The 25,159-nt window shown below is 47.8% G+C and overlaps 1 protein-coding gene across 3 annotated transcripts in view; it reads right to left on the bottom strand.

Moving 5' to 3' along the window:
* LOC139050837 (cyclin-D1-binding protein 1 homolog) overlaps window positions 1–25,159 on the bottom strand; it is an 84,450-nt gene that overhangs the window by 51,951 nt on the left and 7,340 nt on the right. For all 3 annotated transcript variants that reach the window (XM_070527631.1, XM_070527635.1, XM_070527628.1), the window contains exon 3: window positions 20,381–20,542. In XM_070527631.1, the coding sequence (XP_070383732.1) occupies window positions 20,381–20,542 (162 nt within the window). The remainder of the gene's footprint in view (window positions 1–20,380; window positions 20,543–25,159) is intronic.

Raw genomic sequence — 25,159 nt, forward strand, 5'->3', positions numbered from 1 at the left:
AGGCAATATAACCGCCGAAACTACAACGATGTTCAAGCACACAGCAGTGCCAACATGCGAGAGACCATCAGAGCGGTCGTTTGCGAGGAACTGCAGAAGCTCTTCCCAAGGTCAAAGCCTCAAGTGGCCTCAATCGCCGACATCGTCAAAGAAAAGGTTCAGCGATCCCTTGGGGTTACTGAACTGCAGCTGCCATCACCACAGCCCCAGCCAGAAGTGATGACAGACGCCGCCGCGGCCATCCTGCTCACCTGTCGGCCAGTGAAATGCCCCAAGGAAGACAGACATTTGGCGCGTCCCCAACCACCGCCTGCTCTGCTACGATCACGGAGAAGCTGGCCATGTGTACCACTGATGCCCACACCACAACTTGGAAATGCGAGGGTTCACCGTCAACGCAGTGCGTCCATAGCTTGGGAAGTGCCCTCGTGACATCGCTGATTACCTCGCCGCTACTCACTGGAGCTCTAGACGACCACGCTGTTCGCTGTCACCAGGCCGCTACCTGTTGCCGCAACGACGACCATACACTAGCCCAGCCAGGAGCCGGTCTGCGAGTCCATATCCAGAAAACTAAAAGCAGCAACCAATGGTGGTGCAGTTGCGGTTTGTTGAACCGACGAAGATCTTCCGCCGCTGCCACCAGAGATACCGAAAAGACTATCTTGACAATAATCAACGAGGCGCCGCCATCCCGACGAAGCCTAGAAGCAAAGAATGCGCCGACCAAAGGAAACCTGATGATGCGACATTTCAGCCACATGTCAACACGATGCAGCCATGATCTGATGCCAACACCTAACTGCAATGCAAGACAAACAACCACCGACCTCGACGTGCTTCTCGACGGCCACACAGTCACCGCCTTAGTGGACACAGAAGCTGGCTACTCCGTCATGAGTGGACCCATCGCTGCCAGTTGAAGAAAGTTAAAGACTGCATGGGAAGGCCCTCAAATTCGGACTGCTGGAGGACACCTAATAACGCCAACTGGAATGTGCATGGAAACAATTACGGTACCGTTCATGACCGGACCGGAAGTCAAAGTCAATAATGCTATCCAAAGATCAAGCGATACTGCCGGAGAGCGCTTGTAGTCACCATGCCTTGAGTGTACTTGAGGACCAAGTCAGCATCCCACCTCACTCCAGCATTGTCACCTTCGTCGGCAGAAAAACACCCGCAGATGTAGAAGGCGTCATCGAGGGTGACCAACGTCTACTGCTCGACCATGAAATTTGCGCTGCAAGAGGGATCGGTCGACTGCACGGAGGGAAAGCGAAAGTGATGTTGACACACTTCAGCCAGCAGTTCAAGCTCATCAACAAGGGCATGACGATCGCATACATCCAGGAAATTGTGGAAACAAGCAATGCATTTGTCCTTTCTAATTCTGCCACATCTACCCCGAAGAACATAGTTTCCGAACCAGACTTTGACATAAATCCAAGTCTCCCCGTGAGTAAGCAGTAACAGCTCACAAGTCTTCTCCGACAATATGACTGCTTTTCGACGTCATTGAGGATTCGACAAACACCAATCGCTAAGCATTGCATAATAACTGAAGCGTTCGCTCGACCTCTCCACCAGAGCCCTTATCAAGTTTCAACATGAGAACGTGAAGCTATAAGGCAACAAGTCAACGAAATGCTGCCCGATGACATCATTCAGCCATTGAAAAGCCCGAGGGCATGTCCTGTGGTCTTGGTAAAGAAAAAGGACAGAACCCTACGTTTCTGTGTTGATTATCGTCGACTGAACAAGATCACGAAGAAGGTCACATACCCCCTTCCACGGATAGACGACACACTGGATTGGCTCTGCAACGCATACTACTTCTCGTCTATGGATCTCAAGAATGGCTACTGGCAAATAGAAGTCGACAAGAGGGATCGGGAAAAAAAATGCCTTCATCCCGCCAGACGGCCTCTACGAGTTCAAGGTCATGCCATTCGGTCTGTGCGCGGCGCCTGCATCGTTCCAGCGTGTGATGGACACTGTGTTAGCAGGGTTGAAGTGGCAGACCTGTCTTGTCTACTTGGATGACATCGTCCTCTTCACAGGGTATTTCAACGATCACTTTAGGCGGCTTGTGACAGTACTAGAGGTCATCAAGTCATCAGGGCTCACTCTGAAGCCAGAACAGTGCCGCTTCGTTTACAGTGAGCTTCTGTTCGTGGGCCACGTCATCAGCAAGTCTGGCATGACCCACAGAAGATAGCTGCCATCGCAAACTTCCAGTCACCCATCGACAAGAAGGCAGTGCATAGATTCCTTGGCATGTGTACCTACCACAGGCGCTTTGTCAAGGACTTTTCATGCATCGCTAAGCCGCTGACACATCTAACTAAATGTGATGTCGAGTTCAAGTGGCAAACGCCGCAGGCCGACGCATTTCAAGAACTCAAACGACGTGTGCAGTCGCCACCGGTGCTTGCACACTTCAACAAGGATGCCAATAATGAAATCCACACTGACGCCGTCTTAGTCCAGAGCGGGCTTGAACGGGTGGTAGCTTACACTAGCCGTTCACTGTCAAGAGCGGAAGGCAATTATTCTACAATTGAAAAGGAATGCCTCGCCATCATTTGGGTTACAGCAAAATTATGCCCTTACCTATATGGCAGGCCATTCAATGTCGTCAGCGATCATCACGCGTTGTGTTGGCTAGCAAATTTAAAGGACCCTTCAGGACGCCTGGCATGGTGGAGTTCTCACCTGTGGCAAGTTGTTCTTTCATCCGTTTTCATTGCCATTAATTTATACTTTCTTTAATTCAATTAGTCAGTAGAAGTAATTTCCTCTATGTTGTCTTTGGTGTCTTTGTTGGCTTCTCATGATATTATTAAGGAAAATCGGGCCCCTCGGCTAACCCCCTTTCTTCTTATTCACATATATATTACCGGTTGACCTTGAAGAATGGTTCGCTGATATGACAGCCTTACATGAGTTTTTACAAGACCTCATAGTAGGAGACAGTTCAGTTTCACAGCCTGAGTCTTGTCGCACCACCAAGCATCTGGCGTCTCTCAGTGGTGTAATCTTCCTTCATGAAATTGTCGTATACTTCACTATCACTAATACTGCTTCCCCTTTCCGAAGAAACTGCAGTCTCTCTCTCTCTCTTTTCGTTTTAATGTGAGTCCAGGTATAAGTGCTGCGGCACATGACTGCTGTTGATTCTGATTTCGAGTGAATCCGGCTTGGGATCATTTCGGTTACTGATTGAATTCTATAGGGCGTCCCAACTATCAAGCACCATGTCTTTAATAAAGAGCAATTGCGTTACTCGAAAAAAAAAAAAAAAAAAACCCAGTGCACATATATGGTTTCCAGTACAGTGGAGTAGCCGCCAGTAATTTTTTCGTTATGGAGATTTAATTAGGTAATTGTTAATTATCTAACTTGAGAAGTACTGTCGTAATTATGAAAGTGTCAATGAGGCATTTGCAGGCAGCCAAGGGACACCTAACTGTGGTATTTTCAGAGATGTACTAATTGCGTACTCATTTTTTCCGACTGGTAAAGAAACCCCACGAAATATAAAAAATACCACGTGACTGCACTCCCACCTGCACCATAAAACAGCACCCTCAAATAAGCTGATTGAAAGCAACTGCTTTGCTTGTGTCAAACCCAAAGAAAGAGACAGCGCATCACCTTGATAATGATACGGAAGGTGTACCAACAGCAGGTTTTGTGGTTTCGCAGCTACTTCTTCCTCTCATTTCTACGTTGCACATATTATCCGTCTCTGAATGCCGACTGATCACACTGATAACAAGAGCCCCTTGTGTGTTGGGGATGTTGGGGATGTGTTGAAGGGGATGTGTTGATTCTTGAAGCACGCTGGCTTCTTGGGTCATCCGATAATGAAAGGCTTGAGGCGATGGCTCCTGCCCATGCTAACGCACAGCAACACAGTCACCCTAAGTTTATAGTGCTTCCCGCCTCGGCATGTTGTATCTCCTTTAAAAGCGTGCGTCTTCTATGGCAACATTAAAAAAAAAAAAGAGCTGTTTCGTTACAGTTGTAAATATCCTTGTCCGCATAATGCTCCAGCACGCCGGGCAGCTTTGTCAGTAGCCACTGCTGCTTCGCCTGCGTATTCAAAGGCGTCGCTTCCCATACCATATTTTTTATAAACGATGCCATGCCGCTCTTTAAAACGCCGAATCCAGCCTCCTCCTGGCTCAAAATTGGGCCGTCTCAGAAGAAAAGCGAAGTTTTTTGCTTTGGCAGCAAGTATTGGCCCACTCATTGGCACGTTATGCACGTGGGTTGTGATAAACTACTGGTAAAGCGCCTCTTCCACATCGCCATACAAAGGGTCCGTCCCTAACCCTTTTTCACTGATCGACATGGCCACTAATACTTCCTGCCTTCACAATCGCGGTGCTACCGGTTTTCAGGATTGTAGATATTGTCGACTGAGAGAGCTCATATTTCTTCACAAGGGCGCTCACCTTGAAGCTGCGTCAAAAATCCTGTAAAATTTGCATCTTCGTGTGAAGCGACACTGTTGTGCTTTGTCAGCACCATCTTCGAAGTGGGCTGTCCGCTGCTTCAGCTGTGAAGCTACTATCGTGTTCGCTGCGAGAGGGACTGAGTTGGGGGACGGGCGCCATCGTGCCACTTTGCTTCTCACCTTTTTTTCTCATTTTCTCTCTCTCTTTCGGTGCGATTGTGGTCGACGCGCGAGGTGCAAAAGCGTGAAGCAGCTGGCGCCAACTCACGCTGCTTTCCAGTGCGTGGCAGTACTGGTGGGGCAGGACTAAAGCCCCTTAAACTTCGTAAAGTAGTGGCATGCTTCGAAGAATGCTGCTTCCTCCTCGCGCGCTCTGGCCGAGGTCGAAGCCGCGTCACTATTGGCCTAATAGCATCACGTGGGCCCTCACGCCGTGCATCAGTGCCGTTTCTGCTTGAAAAGCGTCTATGGAGTGGCGAGGAGCGCATGTTGCCGTCGTTGCTACGCTCGAGCAGTGTAGGCGGAACCACGGTCGAGGAGGGGAGAAAGAGAGGGGAGACGAGGAGAGGGGAAACGAGGAGGAGTGAAGGCACAGGAGGAAAGTGTCGCTACTTTACGAAGTTTAAGGGGCTTTAGGCGGGACTAAAACCCTTTTCCTCCCCGCGGCGCTTTCCTCCTTGATTCTCATTGCCCGCTGGCCGCGCGCACTGCGTGCCCCAGTGGTGTTGAAAATATTGAGAAATGCTGATAACAGCGTCGATAATCAGGAGGTTGTTTTTTTCTTAAAGCCGCATGAACGAGGTATATGATGTAAAAGGAGCTTTGAGGCGAGTTCTACATTCCAGACAATTTTTCTGCCACATGATGAGATGCTTTACTTTGTGCGTCTGATCTAGTATTGCTTGTGGCACATCCCAGTGTGTGTGGCTTATTATACGGATCAAAAGGCTTTCGCCTTAAAACTGAAAATGCAATGTGGACTAGCTAGCGCTCATCACCTGCAATACCACGGATACACTTGCCACTTATTTTTTCAGAGCCTGCTCTCATTGTATGACTGTCGCACACATCAACGTAAGCTGAAAATAATAGCTCCTCTACAAGTCACTATTTCAATTTTTAGTAAAACAGGCAACGGATCCTAACAATCGCAAACAGTGCAATCGAGAGGCTCTATCTTTGCACATCAATGTTCACAGCAGAAAGCAGAATCTATAGTGCTGCATTTCCGACTAAATAACAACAGTTAGCGATGTGCGAGGTGACGGGAGGCCCAGCAGAATATTAAACATACTGAGCACAACACCATTTTTATGCAACGTACAAATTTCTGCAGCAAAAACGCTGGTGAGCAGACCAGAAGAAAAACAAAAATCCAGCATTAGGGGATGCTTTGATACGAGTAATAAGAAATACGCCTTACCTCGCAAACAACATAGTTCTTTGTCGGGAAAAAGTTCTTTTGGCCAATGTTATGCAGTCACTGCTTCCTGCACAAGCCGTCACGCTTTCCTTGTGATATCATAAAAACTGCATAACCATCTTCACGCTTCTTGCTGCAGTCATATGCGCAACAGCACGGTATAGCGCTAGCACAGAGAGAAGGAAACACAGCGTACAATGTTCGCTACGCCGAGCAGAGGAGAAAAATGGTGTGGACGAAAAAGGAAACGCAAGATCTGCCCGTTTCCAAGGGCAACGGCAGGGTGACTAATCCTCGTGCAGAAAAACGGGCTCACGACTGCTTCCCGTGGGGGGGACGACAATGAGCAAGAGGGGAGAAGGTGGCGGTACTTTCAAATTATCAAGGGACTTTAGGCAGGATGTGCTGCACGGTAATGGCGGCAGATATGAACTCGCGTTGGTGAACATTGCCCCATCTCGGCATCATTCGTTTCAGGGAAACAAAGCAACGCAAATGTCAGGATTATTTTGCATAGCAAACGCCGTCCTGACAGCAAAATTTTGATTGTTATATCCGATATGTGGTGAATAACATATCGTTAAATACAGTGAAACCTTGTTAAACCGTAGTTGGCTGGAGCTCGGAAAAAATACGTACTAAAAGGTAGTACTGCTCTACCAAAATAGCATGAGATCGCACGCTTACCTGTCAAAAACGGAACTCGGAGAGAGTGCGATGAAAGGGGAAGAAAACATGTAGTATTTATTCACTTTGCGTGACAAAAGTGTTATTTTCGTTTGATGCTGCGGCGACCTAGCAGCAACGACAGCGGCCTCAAACTTACTGAAGCTGCGAGCCAGCCTTTCAGCCAGCCCCCTCTTCTCGGCAAACACTCGCATGGCAGATTCCTCGTTGGCGTTACGTATTCTCTGTGCACGCGCGTGGTAGCGCTGCAGAAGTTGCAAGGTGCCTTTTTCATTGCGGGGTGCTGCTCTCGTTGCAACAATTGCATTCATGAGGCTGACATAACGCGCAGCTTCTGCCACTGTCGGGCCTGAATCGCGCGGCTGTTGCTTTCCGTGTCGTACTGTCGCTAGTCATCACTCCTGCAACAACCGAGGCAACAATGACGAAAAGTCTAACCTTGTACCCGACATCTCTTCACAGTCGCAGCAGCGCTGTCGAGCAACTTTTTCACATTCCAAATGCCACACATCGTAGTCAGCGGCAGATCCCTGTCGCGGGCCAGTGCCGACTTCTTTGTGTCACGTTTGATAGTACGAACATGGTCTCATTTTTCTACTATGCTGAGCACCCGGTGCCCTTTTTATCTGAGCTTCGGGATGATGCTAGTCCTTGATTGCATGATGCCACAACGCTCCCTCGCACGGCGCCGAAATGATGTTGATGTGGCTTCCCATGCAAACGCACAGGGCGCTTGGAGGTCGTTGTTCCGATCTCTGAGGCCTGTTGTTCTGCCAGGTCGCCTGATGGAGACGACCCACCGCTGCGCTTGCGCGACAGGAAGTAGAAACATTACGTGTTAACCGATGTGTACGCAATAAGTTGGTACGGTTTATGTGGATACAAAACACATTATGTTCAATGGCCGCTGAGTTGGGGATTTGACTTTGCTACTTTTAAAACGAAACTACTGTTTAAGTGGGTACAGTTTAACGAGGTTTTACTGTATATGGTTTTTTCCCCCATAGACCTAATGCATAAAATGACGCTGTTACCTTGACCCATTGCTATAACCAATATATCATTATATGTGGTATTGCTTGTGGGGATGCGAGACTCTCACACGTCCCCTGATATACTGCTTTCCTGCATAGCTCCCGTCTCCTGTAATCCGGCTTCGCCGCGTGGCTTGGTGCAGCAGTTGGTCTTGTTGAAGCGTATTGCGAGAGATGGCACGAGTGTGGCTCTGCTAATGCCACCTAACAGCGGGGTTACTTGGGTGCAGAAAGGAGAAGGCTCTTCCTCTTTGGCTTAGCATCAGCAAGCGGCGCGGACAATCCTCACGTGCACCGATCCATGCTTCTGCGAGACTGTCTCACGAGGCCTCGTTCGAACGTGCCACCGTTTGCGTAACCATATGCGCGAATGACCAGGCGTTAATGACCAGCATGGGGCATTCGCTCGTTATCCGGTCGCGGTGAGTCGGACTTCCGCGATTTGTCGTGCGCCCATCGGCATGTTTTGTGGATAGCAACTCGGCTAGCAGGCATTAGTCTATGAAAGGTGCAATAAATGCCCTTGTGATTGTTTGCACTACTGTGTTGTCATCCCTTTTTCCCAAGAGCACGGGTGAGAACCCCACATCAGGTTGCCCAACGTAGACCTCTTGGGGCATCAGACAATTTTAACAGTTTTGCTTCGTTCGAGACCTTCATTTGAACCGAAGCGAAGGGATAGCATGGATTTTTATTGCTAGCATCGGCGGCGTGCTTTCTTGAGTGACGCGGCAGTGGCTGTAGTGTGTTTGAACTTTTCAACATGCTAAGCCTTTTTGCAAATGATTTTTTTTAAATGACATTCGTCGCTACAAGAGCCACGTGGTCTACATCCTGGGAGAGCAAGGCTTAGCACCCGCGGAGCATTGGCAAGCCTGAAGCGAGTACGGAAGCCTCGTGGGTGGTCCGAATTTCTTATGTAAATAGCTTTTTCTATCTTTTTGACTTTGAAGAAGTCGTGACTCTGGGAACCGGGTGGCCACGGGCGCCACTACGGGCTGACTGGTATTGCGGCCTGGCACCAGGCGCTCCGGCACCATCTGGGACGGTGGGCGCCGTTAACTTGGATGCTGTGTGCACCGAGTGGGGTAGGACCACCTAATAGAGCTTACGTCTACTCACGGCTGCCTGTATTGCGCCCATTTTGGGTGTTGCTTTTTGGCTGCCGGTTGTTGTCAGGGTAGCGACGCTTCAGGCCTAAGGCTTTATGAAGTTGCCTGTCGCACGTGGAGGGATACAGCCTGGTGGACCGTGGCACTGAGGTGTTGCACTTTGCTCCCCTCATTCTAGTTAGCCTCGCACGAATTGAAATTTCTCGTTCGACTCAAGGAAGCCTTAGCATCTGAGTAGCCACCCGATTTTTTTGTTAGCCGAGTTGAACATCGTACCACGTGGGCGATGCGCATGTCGAATTCCTTTCCCTTGCACTACTTTAGTGGTTGTTGAGTGCGTTGAGTGTTGTCAAGAACGGCGAGTTGCGCAACAAGATTGCCACCTTGCCACCCGATTACGACAAGGGGTGCAAGACGCGCACCTCCCCCTCTCCGTCGCTGCAGCTGCGAGGCGTTCAAAGAAGCGACCTTTGCGCTGGAATCCGCCGCCTCCCTCCAGCCCCTTCGACATTGTGACGGGACGAGTTCGGTGTGTGGACAATGATTCCACGCGGAGCTGATTTGACCCGCCTGGTCAAGCTGCCGCGGGAACTACTTATTTTTGTGCTTCTCACGGTTCGGAGTGGCTCGGAACAATGAGCGACGCGCGATCGACAACGACAGTTTCCCGGAACGGCACCCCGTGCGGTTGCCTCTGTGTGCGGAATGTGTGTGCCTTTGTGTCTGTAAACTGGTCTTCAGAGCAGCTGCGAGTTGGTGATGTGTAAACGAACAGCCGCCGCGTCGTAGGACCGGCGGATCGAGTGTATAAAAACTGTGGTTGTGCGAATGTTGGACGCACTTCTCTTGAGCAGTCATGTTAGACTGAGTCACTTCTCTCATGCAGTCCTGTTGGACTAATACTCTTTTTCTCAAGCAGTCATGTTAGACTGAGTTAATTTCTGTAAATAAACCCCTTTTTCCTCGTTCTCGATGAGAAGCAGTTCTTCACTTCATCAACGATCTCAGCGTAAATAAGTTGGACGACGGCATGGGCCAGCTACCTTCGAATTCATGCCGTACTCCAATCTTGGCAAAGGACCACGGACGAAGGGATTGAGCCCCCAATCCTGACAACTGGCTGACAGCGGTGAGATGGACTTTGCGACATGGTGCTGTATCTGCGGTGAGTGCTTGGTTTTTGCTTTGACTCTCTAGGCTTCATTTTGTGGTTGTTCTGTTTAGAACAGTAGGGAAGCTAGATTGTTGTGTGTTAGCTAGGTTGTGTTTTCCTAGCTAGATTTAGAGAGCAGAATCAAGGCAGTAAAGCAGCAGTCATGGAGTTAAGGACACTGCTGAGAGACGAGTTGTTGATTGTTGGTGAGGAACTGGGCCTAGATGTACGCAAGGAAATGCTCAAATCGGAATTATTGGAGCTAATTTCCAATCAGGCCAGTGAGCAAGATATTGAAATGGGATTGGAGCTTCTCAAAAAGAGAGAGAAACGGGAAAAAGAAAGAGAAGAACGAGAGAGAGAGGAACGGGATAGAGAGAGAGAGGAACGCGATAAAGAAAGGGAGGAACGCGATAAAGATCGCGAGTTAAGAAAAATGCAACTGGAACTTGAAAGCAAACGTTTGGAGATGTCTCAAGGAAGTGAAGGCGCTCTGGGACGATCAAGTGAGGCAGAATCGTACCGCATGGACAGGCTATTAAAGCCATTTGAGGTCGGGACCGACATAGGCTTGTTCCTAAGCAATTTTGAAAGGACTTGCGAAAAGATGAACTTCGGCCCGAGTACATGGCCACAGCGGTTGCTGTCTATGTTGCCGTGTGAGGCGGCGGAAGTAATCGCCAGATTGAGTGTGCAGGATGCATATGATTATGCAAAAGTTAAGGCTAGTCTCCTGAAGAAATACCGCCTTTCAGCCGAAGCTTTTCGGCAAAGGTTTAGGAGCACAGGCAAGAAAGATAGCGAGGGCTATCCGGAGTTTGCATATAGCTTAAAGGCCAACCTAGTCGAGTGGCTTAAAAGCGCGGAAGCGTACGACAGCAGAGACATGATCATTGAATGCATGTGTCTAGAGCAGTTTTACAAAACCATCCCCCAAGCTGTGAAACTGTGGGTGCAAGACAGAGGTAATGTAAACACTGTGGAAAGGGCGGCTGAATTAGCCGAAGAGTACGCAACCCGTAGAAAGTTGAACGCCGAGGAGGGAAACTGGGACGGTCGAAATGGACCGCGGAAACCATTTCCGTTCAAAAAGGGTGCGCAAACGAGACGATCAGAGCCTGTAGACATGGCGGAAAAGCCCGCAGAAAAGAGCGAGGAGAAACTTAACGGAGAAACCACACAAAAAGAACAGAAAAGAAAATTCGAATCTGTTAGACCAATTCGCTGTTACAAATGCCACAAACTGGGACATATAGCTGTAAACTGCGAGAAGCCTAGCGTAGTTTTTTCCTACGTGGAGGAAAAGGATGAGAATATGGAACTTTTAAGTCCATATCTCCACGACCTGCAAGTTAATGGAAAACCATGCCGAGTGCTAAGAGACAGTGCCGCCACGCTGGACATTGTCCATCCGTCCTACGTGATGGTAGAGGACTTCACCGGAGAAGTAGCATGGATAAAACAGGTTGTAGAAGAACACAGCGTGTGTCTGCCCATGGCCAAAGTCAAAATCAGTGGACCATTCGGGGAGCTAGAGACTGAGGCTGCAGTTTCCAAATTTTTGTCACTGCAGTATCCCTACATCTTTTCGAATCGTTCGAATCAGTTACTGCGTGACAGAGGGCTCAAACTGGGAGAGGGCATAGTACAGGCATTGACCCGAGGCCAAGCTCGTAAGATCGCGGCGCTTTCGGCTGAAAATGCTCAAGCTCCTCCAGCTGAAGCAGAAAAGGGGATAGCTTCAATACCCGAATCCGAGCTAGGCCCGAGGGACAAAAGAACAGTTGAGGAGAGCCTGCCAGTTGACCAGCTCAATGAGAGCGTAGCACTAGAGTGTCAGAGTTCTAGCCTGCAGGAAGAGCAAGCAGACGCGCTCACAAGCGAGACAGGGTCGTTGTTATCACCGGCCTCAAAGAACTTTGATCAACTCTTACGCGTGGATAGAGAGTCACTGGCAGCCGAGCAAAAGAATGATGAGAGCTTAGCTAAATTACGTGACACAGCTAAAGAAGGCATTGCTAGGCGCAACGTAACGATACATGAGAGAGGAGGATTGTTGTATCGGCATTACAGAGATCGAAAGGGTGAGATTTTAGATCAGTTAGTCATACCTACTAAGTATAGGGAGGACCTTTTGAGTCTTTGTCATGGAAATGGGTGGTCCGGCCACCTAGGCATAAACAAATCAAAGGAAAGATTGCTTATGGAATACTACTGGCCTGGCTGTTTCAAAGATGTAGAAAACTTTGTAAGATCATGCGACGCCTGCCAGCGTTCTGGTAAACCAGGAGAGACTTGGAAAGCTCCACTGAAGGTAGTGCCCTTAATAACAGAGCCTTTCAGACGGCTTGTAATAGACACGGTAGGGCCTCTTCCAAAAACAAAATCAGGCTACAGGTACTTGTTTACCATGCTGTGTCCGGCTACCAAGTTTCCAGAAGCAATCCCTTTGAAAGAGCTCAGCTCCACTGAAGTAGTAGACGCGCTTTTGACAGTGTTTGCACGAGTTGGGTTTCCAGCCGAAATTCAGGCAGATCAAGGGTCAGTATTCACGAGCGCACTGACTTCCACATTCTTGCAAAAGTGCGGGGTAAAGTTAATACACAGTTCTGTCTATCACCCTCAGTCAAACAGTGTAGAGAGGTGGCATTCGGTGCTTAAGCGAGTTTTGCGTGCGCTCTGTTACGAGCACAAGGAGGACTGGGAGAACTGTCTGCCGGCAACTTTGTTTGCTTTGCGAACGGTTCCACATGAAGCGACAGGGTTCTCACCAGCAGAACTAGTGTATGGGAGGACACTCCGTTCTCCACTGAGAATGTTAAGAGAGATGTGGGAGGAAAGAGGGGAGAGTCCAACCGTGGTTGAATACGTGCTAAATTTACTGGAACGGCTAAGCGCAACCCAAGAACTAGTCGGAAAGAACATGGCACTAGCTCAAAAGAACGCCAAATTCTATTACGACAGGAATGCGAGGCTTCGTACGTTTAACGCCGGAGACCAGGTAATGATCCTCAAACCTTCAAGAAAGAACAAGCTTGAAGTTCACTGGGACGGGCCCGTTAAAGTGTTGCACAAACTTTCAGAAACTAACTATGCTTTGAGAATGCCCGGTCGCAGGAAGGAAGTGAGGATATATCACTGTAATTTGATGAAGCCGTATGTAGAGCGGAGCGGAGTCGTTAACTATACTGTCAAAGAGCCGGATGGCATTGGTACCCAGTTTAAGGAGTATAGAACGACATCCAACTCTGAAATCGGCCTAGAAGAAGTAGTAGAACACTCGGTAAGCTCGCATGCTCTAAGACCCGAGCAGCTAGATGAGCTAAAAGGGGTGTTAGGGGAATTTCTCGACAGATTCAGCAATCGGCCGGGTAGAACCAAACTGATAACGCATGAAATTGAGCTGACCTCTACCGAACCAGTAAGATCAAAACCTTACAGGGTGTCTCCAAGACAGAGAGAGATTATGGAGGCAGAGATACAGCGCATGCTAGAGTTGGGAGTTATTGAGCCGGCTGAGAGTGACTACACGTCACCGCTAATACTCGTAGAAACCCCTAACAAGGACCCTCGTCCGTGTGTTGACTACAGGAAGTTAAATGCGATCACTAGGGATCAGCTGTACCCGATACCCAACATTGAGGAACGAATTGAAAGAGTTAGCGCTGCTAAATACATTTCAACTATAGATCTCGTGCGGGGGTACTGGCAAGTTCCCCTTTCAGAAAGTGCCAGCCGCTATGCTGCATTCATCTCGCCTGTAGGCACTTTTCGCCCTCTCGCACTCAGCTTCGGGCTGAAGAACGCGCCGTTTAGCTTCTCTAAGTTAATGGATATTGTCCTAAAAGACTTGCAGGAGTTCGCCTTACCGTATCTTGATGATGTAGCCATTTTTTCGGACAGCTGGGAACAACACGTATCGCACCTCAAACAGGTGTTCTCACGGTTGAGGGAAGCCGGCTTAACGATGAAAGCGGAAAAGTGTAGGTTTGGTTGTTCGCAGGTTACTTATCTGGGCCATGTTGTTGGTCAGGGCATGAGACGGCCGGCTGAGCTGAAAATAGCTACGATTGGAGATTTTTCTCAGCCGCGCACGAAAACGGACGTTCGTTCATTTTTGGGACTCGTGGGGTACTATCAACGGTACATTCCGAATTACTCGCAATTGGCAAGTCCATTAACAGACGCCCTCCGAAAGGGAGCACCGAGTAACGTACACTGGGATAAGGACAAAGAGAACGCTTTCCAAAGTTTGAAGACGCTATTGGTTTCTCGCCCTGTGCTTCGCGCGCCAGACTACACAAAGGAATTCATAGTTCAATGCGACGCAAGCGACAGAGGTATGGGCGTGGTACTTAGTCAAGTCGGCGACGATACCGAGGAGCATCCTATCCTCTACGCCAGCCGTAAACTAAATGTAAGAGAGGAAGCCTACAGCGCTTCAGAGAAGGAATGCGCTTGTTTGGTTTGGGCCGCCCAGAAGTTGTCGTGTTACTTGTACGGAGCGAAGTTCATCTTCGAGACCGACCACTGTCCTCTGACGTGGCTCAATCAAATGTCACACAAAAACGGCCGCTTGCTCCGATGGAGCCTCACTCTCCAAGAGTACAACTTCTCCGTTAGATATAAGAAGGGAAAGTTGCATAGCAATGCGGATGGTTTGAGCAGGCTAATTTGAATTCTGCGTTTGGGGGTCCCGCCTAAATTTTAGGGTTACTAGTGTTAATTTTATTAAGCGAAGAAGATCCCCTCTCATTTAGCAGGATTCCCTCCATGATTGCTGAATTTGTCAGCAGGAATTTGCTTCAGAAATTGGCATAGCGAAATGCAGCATTTTTTGTTTGCTTCTGCACTTATGTTGTTGTTTTTTTTTGAAGCCTAGCGAGTTTAAAGTGAGAGCCAATGCACGTCATCTCGGCGCAGAGCCGTGTTGTGGGGTTCATTTTGCAGTTGCCTGTCCTTGTTGGATGTTTTGGGGCGGTGACATCAATGCACAGGTGGTCGCTGCGAGCCAAGACATCAATCCCCCCCCTGACCAGCAGCCGTTCTCTTCCTGCCTAGCGGTTGTCAGCGCTAGACAGTCGAGACTTTTCGGGCCAGGGAGGCGCTGTCAAGAACGGCGAGTTGCGCAACAAGATTGCCACCTTGCCACCCGATTACGACAAGGGGTGCAAGACGCGCACCTCCCCCTCTCCGTCGCTGCAGCTGCGAGGCGTTCAAAGAAGCGACCTTTGCGCTGGAATCCGCCGCCTCCCTCCAGCCCCTTCGACATTGTGACGGGACGAGTTCGGTGTGTGGACAATGATTCCACGCGGAGCTGATTTGACCCGCCTGGTCAAGCTGCCGCGGGAACTACTTATTTTTGTGCTTCTCACGGTTCGGAGTGGCTCGGAACAATGAGCGACGCGCGATCGACAACGACAGTTTCCCGGAACGGCACCCCGTGCGGTTGCCTCTGTGTGCGGAATGTGTGTGCCTTTGTGTCTGTAAACTGGTCTTCAGAGCAGCTGCGAGTTGGTGATGTGTAAACGAACAGCCGCCGCGTCGTAGGACCGGCGGATCGAGTGTATAAAAACTGTGGTTGTGCGCATGTTGGACGCACTTCTCTTGAGCAGTCATGTTAGACTGAGTCACTTCTCTCATGCAGTCCTGTTGGACTAATACTCTTTTTCTCAAGCAGTCATGTTAGACTGAGTTAATTTCTGTAAATAAACCCCTTTTTCCTCGTTCTCGATGAGAAGCAGTTCTTCACTTCATCAACGATCTCAGCGTAAATAAGTTGGACGACGGCATGGGCCAGCTACCTTCGAATTCATGCCGTACTCCAATCTTGGCAAAGGACCACGGACGAAGGGATTGAGCCCCCAATCCTGACAGTGTGTGCAGCGTGAGTGGAGTCACCCCTGGTTTGCTGTCACCTGCACATTGTCTGCGCTGCTGCCCCAGACGACGATCGAGCCACCCCAGGCAATGGTGATGCTGTGGCCAGTTCGGCACAGCGACTTTGGCGGCCACCTGCATCCGGCTCACAACCCTTGGCAGCAGAGAAAAGAGCCGGCAGTCACCAACAGCTACTGCGGCTCTCGCCAGCAGGGCAATTCGGCGCGAGCGACGCTTGCTTGCACCGACTACTGCGTCGCCGTTTCCGAAGTCCTGGCCTAGAATCGTGCCATCGGGTCAGTAGAGCTGCTGCTGTGACCAGCGGACGCTAGAGGTGTACCCAAGGACAATGTCAGCTCACATGTTATGAACAGCGTGTGGGCATTTCCTCAGCACGGCCAGTGTTGCATGTACTACCTTGTTCGCGAAGCACGCGTTGATGTTAGACCGTGTGACATGTTTCGCCGGAATATGTAGCGACTTAAGGTTGGGGGGGATGTGGGGATGCGTGACTCTCACGCGTCCCCTGATATGTTGTTTTCCCGCATAGCTCCCGTCTCCTGTAATCCGGCTTCGCCGCGTCGGTCTGGTTGAAGTGTATTGTGAGAGATGGCGCAAGTGTGGCTCTGCTAACGCCACCCAACAGCGGGGTTACTTAGGTGCAGAAAGGAGAAGGCTTTTCCTCTTTGGCTCGGGGTCGGAAAGCGGCGCAGATGTTCCGCGCATGCGCCGATCCATGCTTCTGCTAGACCACCTCGCGAGGCCTCGTTCGAACGCGCCACCGTTCGCATGAATGACCAGGCGTTAATGTCCAGCATGGGGCGAACATATTCACTCGTTATCTAGTCACGGTGAGTCGGACTTCTGCGATCTGTCGCGACTCATCGGCATGTTTTGTGGATAGCAACTCGGCTAGCAGGCATTAGTCTATGAAAGATGCAATAAATGCCCTTGTGATTGTTTGCACTACTGTGTTATTGTTGCTTTGTCCCAAGAGCACGGGTGAGAACCCCACACGCTATAAGTGGTCTGCACTGTACAACGCCGCATTTTCGCGTAAGGAGGCATATAATAATACTTTCACATTAAAAATTCACCGACGATTACCCTACTTCCTAATGCGAAATTTGAGCACAGCTCTAGACATGTTTTCATTTCGCTATATAGTGGCTGGCGTGAACAATCAGTCTCATGCGGTACATTGCAAACGCAGTAAAGTGTGGGGCGACTGCCTCGCTAATCTGGAGATACCGAGAGGCGGCGCATGGGTGATACATGGGCGCGATTCACAGCAGCCACCACAGACAAACCTCCGAAACGACGCGCACTACACTGGCGCCATCATCGCTGCACTATATTTTTCTTCTCACGCTTTCGCCATACCCTCTTTCTCTGCTTTCCGCCTCATGGTTTTGCTGCACTTTCCTCATGTCTTTCATCCACAGCTGTGCTCCACATTCGCTCTTTCATCCTTCACTGCGCTCTAAAATAACTGAATATTTCAAAATGGCCACCACTACCCACAGAACTCTTGTGAGCAATGTGCTTGATTCATACACAAGAAATTTACCGATGATTACGATATTCCCTAATGTGAAATTTGAGCGCAGCTCTATACATGTTTTCAGTTCGCAATATACTGAGGCAGGAATTTGAGAGACATGTAGCAGAGTTGGCAATCGTCGAAAATCTGATCTATGGGCCAAGCATGCCAGCTTTTATACATGACTCGTTTAAGGTTCTAGTGTAATCACTGGTGCTGTGTGGCTTCCAGAAAGTGCTACACAATTTGGGTCACGCATACAATCAGATTACAAAACAATTGCACACCATAACAATCAAAACAAGCACGAACAAGAGCTGATGCGAGCAGATGATAGTACGAAATGAGTGGTTCGGCTGAGACTGAGTACGAGTACATATCAAGCCAAGGGTGGGCCCGCATGACCGCAGTTTCCTGCACGCATGTCACTGAAGAGGCCGCTCTCACTGGTCTTCACCATTCACGGCTTGGATCTTTCATCTCCTGCTCTTTGTTTGCTCTTTCATCGTTCGCCGTACTTTTCGCTCGGTTACGCAGTCGACACTCGCCGAAGGAACGGGCGCCTAAGAGCTGCGCTCTAAAATAATTGAATATTTCAGAATGGCTGCCGCTGTAACCGCAAAAGTCTTTTCGAAATTAATTCCTGGGTACAGCCTTGCATACACACACACTATGACCCTGCTGCTGAAAGCCGAGCTCATTCAGCACTATACAGGAAAAGGGGAAGAGTGTGTCCTCCAGAGCTTGAAAGAGAAGTGAACAATTGAAAGGGGCGATGTGGCAGCTTACGGCGACGCGATCATCATATGGCCTTCAACTACTGCACCAGACTCACTGGTATGCCCTTGAATTGTTTGCAATACCATGTGACTGCTAGTCTGTTTTTGGTGACATGATGAGTCTTTTTTTCCATGTTGGAGGCTACGATGCGGTTGATATGAGTTTTCAATGGGTTGTATAAAAAATTCTGTAGTTAATTATTTGTGGTGCTCTAAAGGAAATGAGGCTTTGGACCATAATTATGGAGTCCACACTAACTAGGAAAAACACACACAGACACACAATTTTCACATCAATACTCCTTTAACCATAAACAACAGATGCTCCTACAGGCCATCATGCACACTTATCAGATAAGCACTGAGAGGCCCAAGGTTTGGCAAAAGACAGTGCCTAGCACAAATCTCAACATATATCCAGTGTATGCAATCAGAACACATCACATGCTATGCAGAATATTTCTTTCATAACAATATAGTAATTTATATATACATTAACAAATGCATAATTACAATTAGTAATTAATACTCCAGCAAATTTTGACAATTAGAAAGAATGTGTAAATTGCATGAAGCTTTCCAAACTACAAAACGTGCATAACATAATAAACTTTAGGTGAGAGTCTAAAGTACGACTACAACAAGAAAATTTTATATTATTAGCCTGTTTCTGAAAGCTTCTAAAATGTGTAAATATATTTCCTTGATGAGACCTCTCAAGCAAACAGAGTCTTGCTCAGGTATTACACTGACTCTGCTGTTTTTCACCTTATGTGTTTTTGTTTGGATTTAAACCAGGTCACAAGATGACAATTTGTTGTCTTTGTAGTATGGACCAATTGCACTTTCAGTTGACTTGGTTATTGGCTAGTGATGACTATATACTCATAAAAATAATTTGGAGGCTTTTTATTTTTCTCCTCCTACCCCTTATGCAACGTTGCACTGTGGCTGATAGTATGAGGGGGGGGGGGAGGCAAAAAAACAATTATATTACATATATGGGCTGAGGTTTGTTTTCATAGTCTTAGCAAGGTCATAAGAGTCTTCAGCCTGACAAGCGTGAGTTTATTGACTGCAGCTGGACGAAAACCCCGACTGCCTCTATTAGCAGTATCTATAGCTTCAGTTTTCAGTCTTTCATCAATGTTGGCTACAGCTATGATGCGAGGGCTTGGGGTCCCCTGTTGTACCACACACACATATACCTCAATTATTCAAGATAATTTGTGCAGAGGTTTAAAAATATAAGTTCCACTTTAGCCCTTTCACAGGCAGTGGGAAGTATACTTTTCAAGGTGGTTTGTGCAGAGGTTTAAAAATATAAGTTCCACTTTAGCCCTTTCACAGGCAGTGGGAAGTATACTTTTCAAGATGGTTTGTGCAGAGGTTTAAACATATAAGTTCCACTTTAACCCTTTCACAGGCAGTGGGAAGTATACTTCTAAGTGTATGTAAACAAGGTCAGTGAAAGCATTAATCTCACCGCAGGAATGTGTCGCCATATTACAGAAACGTAGAAAAAAAAAAAAAGCCGTAGTGCCCTCTGTTGCTGTAAGAATAAAACTACAGTGTTTCCTGCACTTTGAGTCTATCTCAGCGGTGCTGTCTGCTTGATCATTTTGTAAACAAAATTTTCCTAGCAACAAAAATGCCATTTATTTGGAATTTGCTGCGATACCATTTTCTAGCAAATATGTGCCAGCACTGCAGCACGAAGGTAGTAGAGAAGTGAACGCGGTACATTTGCCACAGCTGTGCTGTGCCACTTGGTGCAAATGCCTGCTTCAGGCAGTATCGGAGGAAGTGACCTGTTTAAGAGTTTTGTTCTTGCTTTCTGAGTCATAGAAAGGGATCCTAAATGTTCTGTACTATTTTTGGAATGATATGAAAATAAATGTTTTTTAAGGCAGCTATTGGGCAGTGGGAGGAGCGCTTCCCACCAGAGAACTTTTTAAAGTTTCATTTGAAAAAAACCTCAAATTTTTACCAAGAACATTCATGACCATGTCTTCTGAGATTAAAAAAAAGATAGAAAAAAAAAACACAACCACATAAGTAGATTCCTGTGCCACTTGTGAAAAGGTTGAGATATAATTGTTATATAAAACCATTCCAATAATTCCGAGAGCAACCTTTCTGGTGGCACCATAATCTAGGGAAATATTGGAGACAGTAGACATCCAATTAGCAAAGGCACACTTGGCTAAAAACAGAAAAGTGTAGTAGCTTCCTGCATATGTGAATAACTATTAAGTGATGTAGGATGTCATATGATCCAGAATGAATGAAGAGAATTACCTTGACATCGTGGCAGCTCAGCAAAGATTGTCAGAACTTCTAAGCAGGCCCCTTTCATACGGGCAATCAGGCCAGCCACTTCCAAAGGGGTTGGAGCTGGTGGCTCCACAAAGGCAAGGCAGATTCTCTTGGCATTGTGGCCAATTTTTTCAACTGCATGGGCTGTACAGAAAAGAGAAGTAATCACTCTTTTGCTGAAGCTCAGCAGTACTTGAGGCACTGAAACAAGGTAAATTTGTGCAGCCACCCTACTTCCAAAAGATAAGAGTATATGGTGCAAATTTTCATTAGGGAATTTTCTCTTTCATGCTTTGCTCCTGAGCCTAAGACTGTGTAAATTTAGTGCTGCACAGTTACGTTTTTTACAAAATTAGAAATAACTTAAGTGCACTAAATCAATGCTGAAGGAAGGAAAATTGTGGAGACAGGCATCTTACACCTTTGCTTCTTACTACAAATGCCTGTAGCAGAATCAGCAATAAACTAAAATCTTAAGCACCATTTAACATCAAAAACAAGTATTGTGCACTTTTTCCACTCTAGTGGAAAACAAATCTAGCTGGCAGCGCCCACACAGCTACTCATGTTACTTGGGATGTTGCTTTCATGCGTTTTTTAGCTTCAGTGTGGCAACTCCTGTGGTAAATTACTGAGGAATTATTATTATTGGTAGTGCTTAATGGCACAAAGGTTGCAGTAGCTATAGAATACCAGGACTATGTTATTTGGTGTATGAAGCGCATGATAAGTTCCAAGAATGCTGGTATATTTTTTAAAAGTCCCAAGCATTGGCCACAGTATATTAAAAAATTCGAGATAACTAAAGCTGTTGCATATTTATTTATTTATTTTTATTTAAGCAATACTGCTAGCCTGGAAAGGCTGTGAGCTGGAGGAAAGATTATAACATCATATTAATCCACAATGAGGGAGATGTTAAATAACTGAAAAATTATAGGCCCATTAGATTACTCCCAGTATTATATAAAATATCTACCAAAATACTCTCCAATAGAATAAGGGCAACACACGACTTTAGTCAACCAAGGGAACAGGCTGGCTTCAGGAAAGGATACTCTCCAATGGATCCCATCCATATCATTAATCAGGATATTGAGAAATCAGCAGAGTACAATAAGCCTCTCTATATGGCTTTCATAGATTATGAAAAATCATTTGATTCAGTAGAGATACTAGCAGTCATAGAGGCATTGCGTAATCAAGGAGCACAAACCGCTTACGTAAATACCCTGGAAAATATCTACAGAGATTCCACAGCCACCTTAATTCTACACAAGAAAAGTAGGAAGATACCTATAAAGAAAGGGGTCAGACAAGGAGACACAATCTCTCCAATGCTATTCAGTGCGTGCTTGGAAGAAGTTTTGAAGCTATTAAACTGGGAAGGTTTAGGAGTAAGGATCGACGGCGAATACTTCAGCAACCTTCGATTTGCCAATGACATTGTTCTATTCAGCAACACTGCGGACGAGTTACAACAAATGATTGAGAACCTTAACAGGGAGAGTGTAAGAGTGGGGCTGAAGATTATTATGCACAAGACAAAAATAATGATAAATAACCGGGCAACGGAACATGAGTTCAAAATCGCAAGTCAGCCTCTAGAGTTTGTGAAGGAGTATGTTTACTTAGGTCAACTAATCACAGGGAACTCCTACTTTGAGAAGGAAATTCACAGAAGAATAAAAATGGGTTGGATCACATACAGCAGACATCATGAGTTCCTGACTGGGAGCTTACCGTTATCAGTGAAAAGGAAAGTATACAATCAGTGCATTTTACCTGTGCTGAATTATGGGGCAGAGACTTGGAGACTGACAAAGAAGCTCGAGAACAAGTTAAGGACCGCGCAAAGAGCGATGGAACGAAGAATGCTAGGCATAACTTTACGAGACAGAAAGCGAGCGGTTTGGATGAGAGAGCAAACGGGTATAGACAATATTTTAATAGACATTAAGAGAAAAAAATGGCACTGGGCAGGTCATGTAATGCGCAGACTAGATAACCGTTGGACCATTAGTGTGACAAAAGGGTACCAAGGGAAGGGAAGCGCAGTAGAGGACGGCAGAAGACTAGGTGGTGCGACGAAATTAGGAAACTTGCGGGTGCTAGTTGGAATCAGTTGATGCAGAACAGGGGTAATTGGAGATCGCAGGGAGAGGCCTTCGTCCTGCAGTGGACATAAATAGGCTGCTGCTGATGATAATGAGTGCTTAATTAAACAAAGGTTGCAGTAGCTATAGAATGCCAGGACTATGTTATTTGGCGTACAAAGCGCATGAAAAGTTCCAAGAAAGCTGGTATAATTTTTAAAGTTCCCAAGCATTGACCAATGTATCAATAAAAAGAAAATCAAGATAACCAAAACTGTTGCATATTTACTTATTTATTTTTATTTCAGCAATACTGCTAGCATGGAAAGGCTAGCAGGAGTGGGGTACAAGATGCACCAATACATAATACAGACAATGCATATTGCTACGGAATAGTATTTCCAATGACGAAGAGGCGAGCAGTAAGAAGACGACGATGATTGGCGGCTAGCGCGGGAGGTTGCCTCTTGGCCAAGTGCGGCGCATTTCCCTGTAAATATACTTGTATATAGCTTTTCATCTGCGTCTTCTTACGTAACATATCTGGTGGAGGTGGACGTTCCCTGTACCTCGCCACGGAGCTTCACAGTGGACGGTACGTAAAGCCTTCCTCCACAGCTCCCGGCAATGACAACTCGACTCAGCCGCCTCCGACACCTGCTGCCACTTCTACGACCTACATCCCTCTCCTTGCTCCTGGTGATCCTGGCATATTCTCGGGCAAAGATGGTGAAGACGTCGAGGACTGGATCAGCCTGTACGAACACGTCAGCCGCAATAACCGGTGGGACCCTACTATCATGCTCGCCAACGTAGTCTTTTACCTCGGTGGCAATCCTCGAGTTTGGTATTGGACGCACGAAGATGAGCTCACCAGTTGGGATTCGTTCAAGCAAAAGCTCTGAGACTTGTTCGGCAACCCCTACGGTCACCAACTTGCCGCACAGAAGGTGCTACCCGGCCGTGTGCAGATGTCAACAGAGCCCTATGTCACGTACATTCAGGACATCTTGGCTCTGTGCCGCAAAGTTGACACACACATGACTGAGTCAGACAAGGTATCCCACATCCTCAAAGGCATTGCCGATGAACTTGCTCGAATTCAACAACGTCGCGACGGTGGATGCAGTTGTAAAAGAGTGCCGCCGCCAGGAGCTCGCTAAAAGCCGACATATCGACCAGCAGTTTGCCCAACACCCCAGCGACATCTTCCTGTGCCGACGCTCCTCCTCCCAACAACACTGGCGATATTACCAGGATCGTCCGGCATGAGATTGAGGCTGCCTATCCGGCTGTCTTAGACTCCAGCCGCACCAACGCACCTACAGTCACGGTTTCCCTGATCCAGGCAGTTGTCCGCCAGGAGTTCGAAAACATGGGTCTTCACACCATCTGCTCAGCCCATCACCCTGATACCCACCTGGCTTCTTCGATTCCGCCCCGTCCCACATCTTCTTACCCATCACGTTTCCGCAACCCGTCTGAATGGCGTACTGCCGACGACAAGCCCATTTGTTTTCACTGCCATCTAATCGGGCACATTTCTCGGCACTGTTGCAGTCGCTGGAGTTCCTCGAACCGGTCTACTTATACTGCCTACTCTCGCTCCCCAGGTGGCCCTTCTCGTCCCTATGCCGCCCGCTCCGATAATGCCGCCACAGATTCTCCTGCGCCGAACCACCCCTATTCTCGTTCGCCTTCGCCCTAACGACGACAATCTCGCTCCCTCCAGCCCTGTCACTCCTATTCGCCAACTCTCTTCAGACGCCGCTCCCAGCAGGAAAACTAGACGATGCAGCGCCTCGAGGCGACGCTGCATTGCTCCCTACGCCGCCAAATCCTCCACTGACATTACCCACTCATCTGAACCTTCTTGATGTGCAAGTCGATGGTGTTTCTGTATCTGCTCTTATAGACACTGGGGCACATTTGTCGGTAATGAGCGCTGACCTTCGTAACCGGCTAAAGAAAATAATCACACCTGCTACGACGTCTGTTGTCCGTGTCACCGATGGCAGAACAGCCCCCGTAATTGGTATGTGTGCTGCCCCTGTCTCCTTCGCCGATTGCTCCACAATCGTGCTATTCACAGTCATCACCCACTGTTCCCACGACATCATCCTCGGCTTAGACTTCCTCTCCGCACATTCTGCTCTCATTGATTGTTCCGCCAGTACTCTCCACCTTGACCTGCCTGTTCTGGATCCCGCTGAACCATACCCCTGTCGCCTCAGTTCCGTCGACTTCGTTCGCTTGCCACCTCCAGCACTGACTTATGTTGACTTAGTGTCATCCTCACCAGTGCCCGACGGTCACTACATCGCGGCTCCTATTCAAGATGTCCTACTTACACACGGGATCCCGGTACCTCATACCGTTTTATCTATTACGGCGAATTGCGTCTGCCTGCCAGTGGTCAATTTTGGCTTGACGACACAAGTGCTGCCACGCGGGATGTCTCTGGCCCAGCTTTGCTCATTCGAGGATCACTCAATAGCATCTATTGCAGTAGACGACAATTCAGCCGATCCTCCTCTACCATAGCAGTCGGCAACTTGTACCATCGCCGACTTACAGAAAATGATTGCGCCTGACATGCCGTCCGAGCACGCTCGTGAGCTCTACCGCGTTCTGTTTTCCTACCACAATATTTTTTACTTTAACG

The sequence above is a fragment of the Dermacentor albipictus genome, chromosome 1, assembly GCF_038994185.2.
Source record: "Dermacentor albipictus isolate Rhodes 1998 colony chromosome 1, USDA_Dalb.pri_finalv2, whole genome shotgun sequence".
NCBI lineage: Eukaryota > Metazoa > Arthropoda > Arachnida > Ixodida > Ixodidae > Dermacentor > Dermacentor albipictus.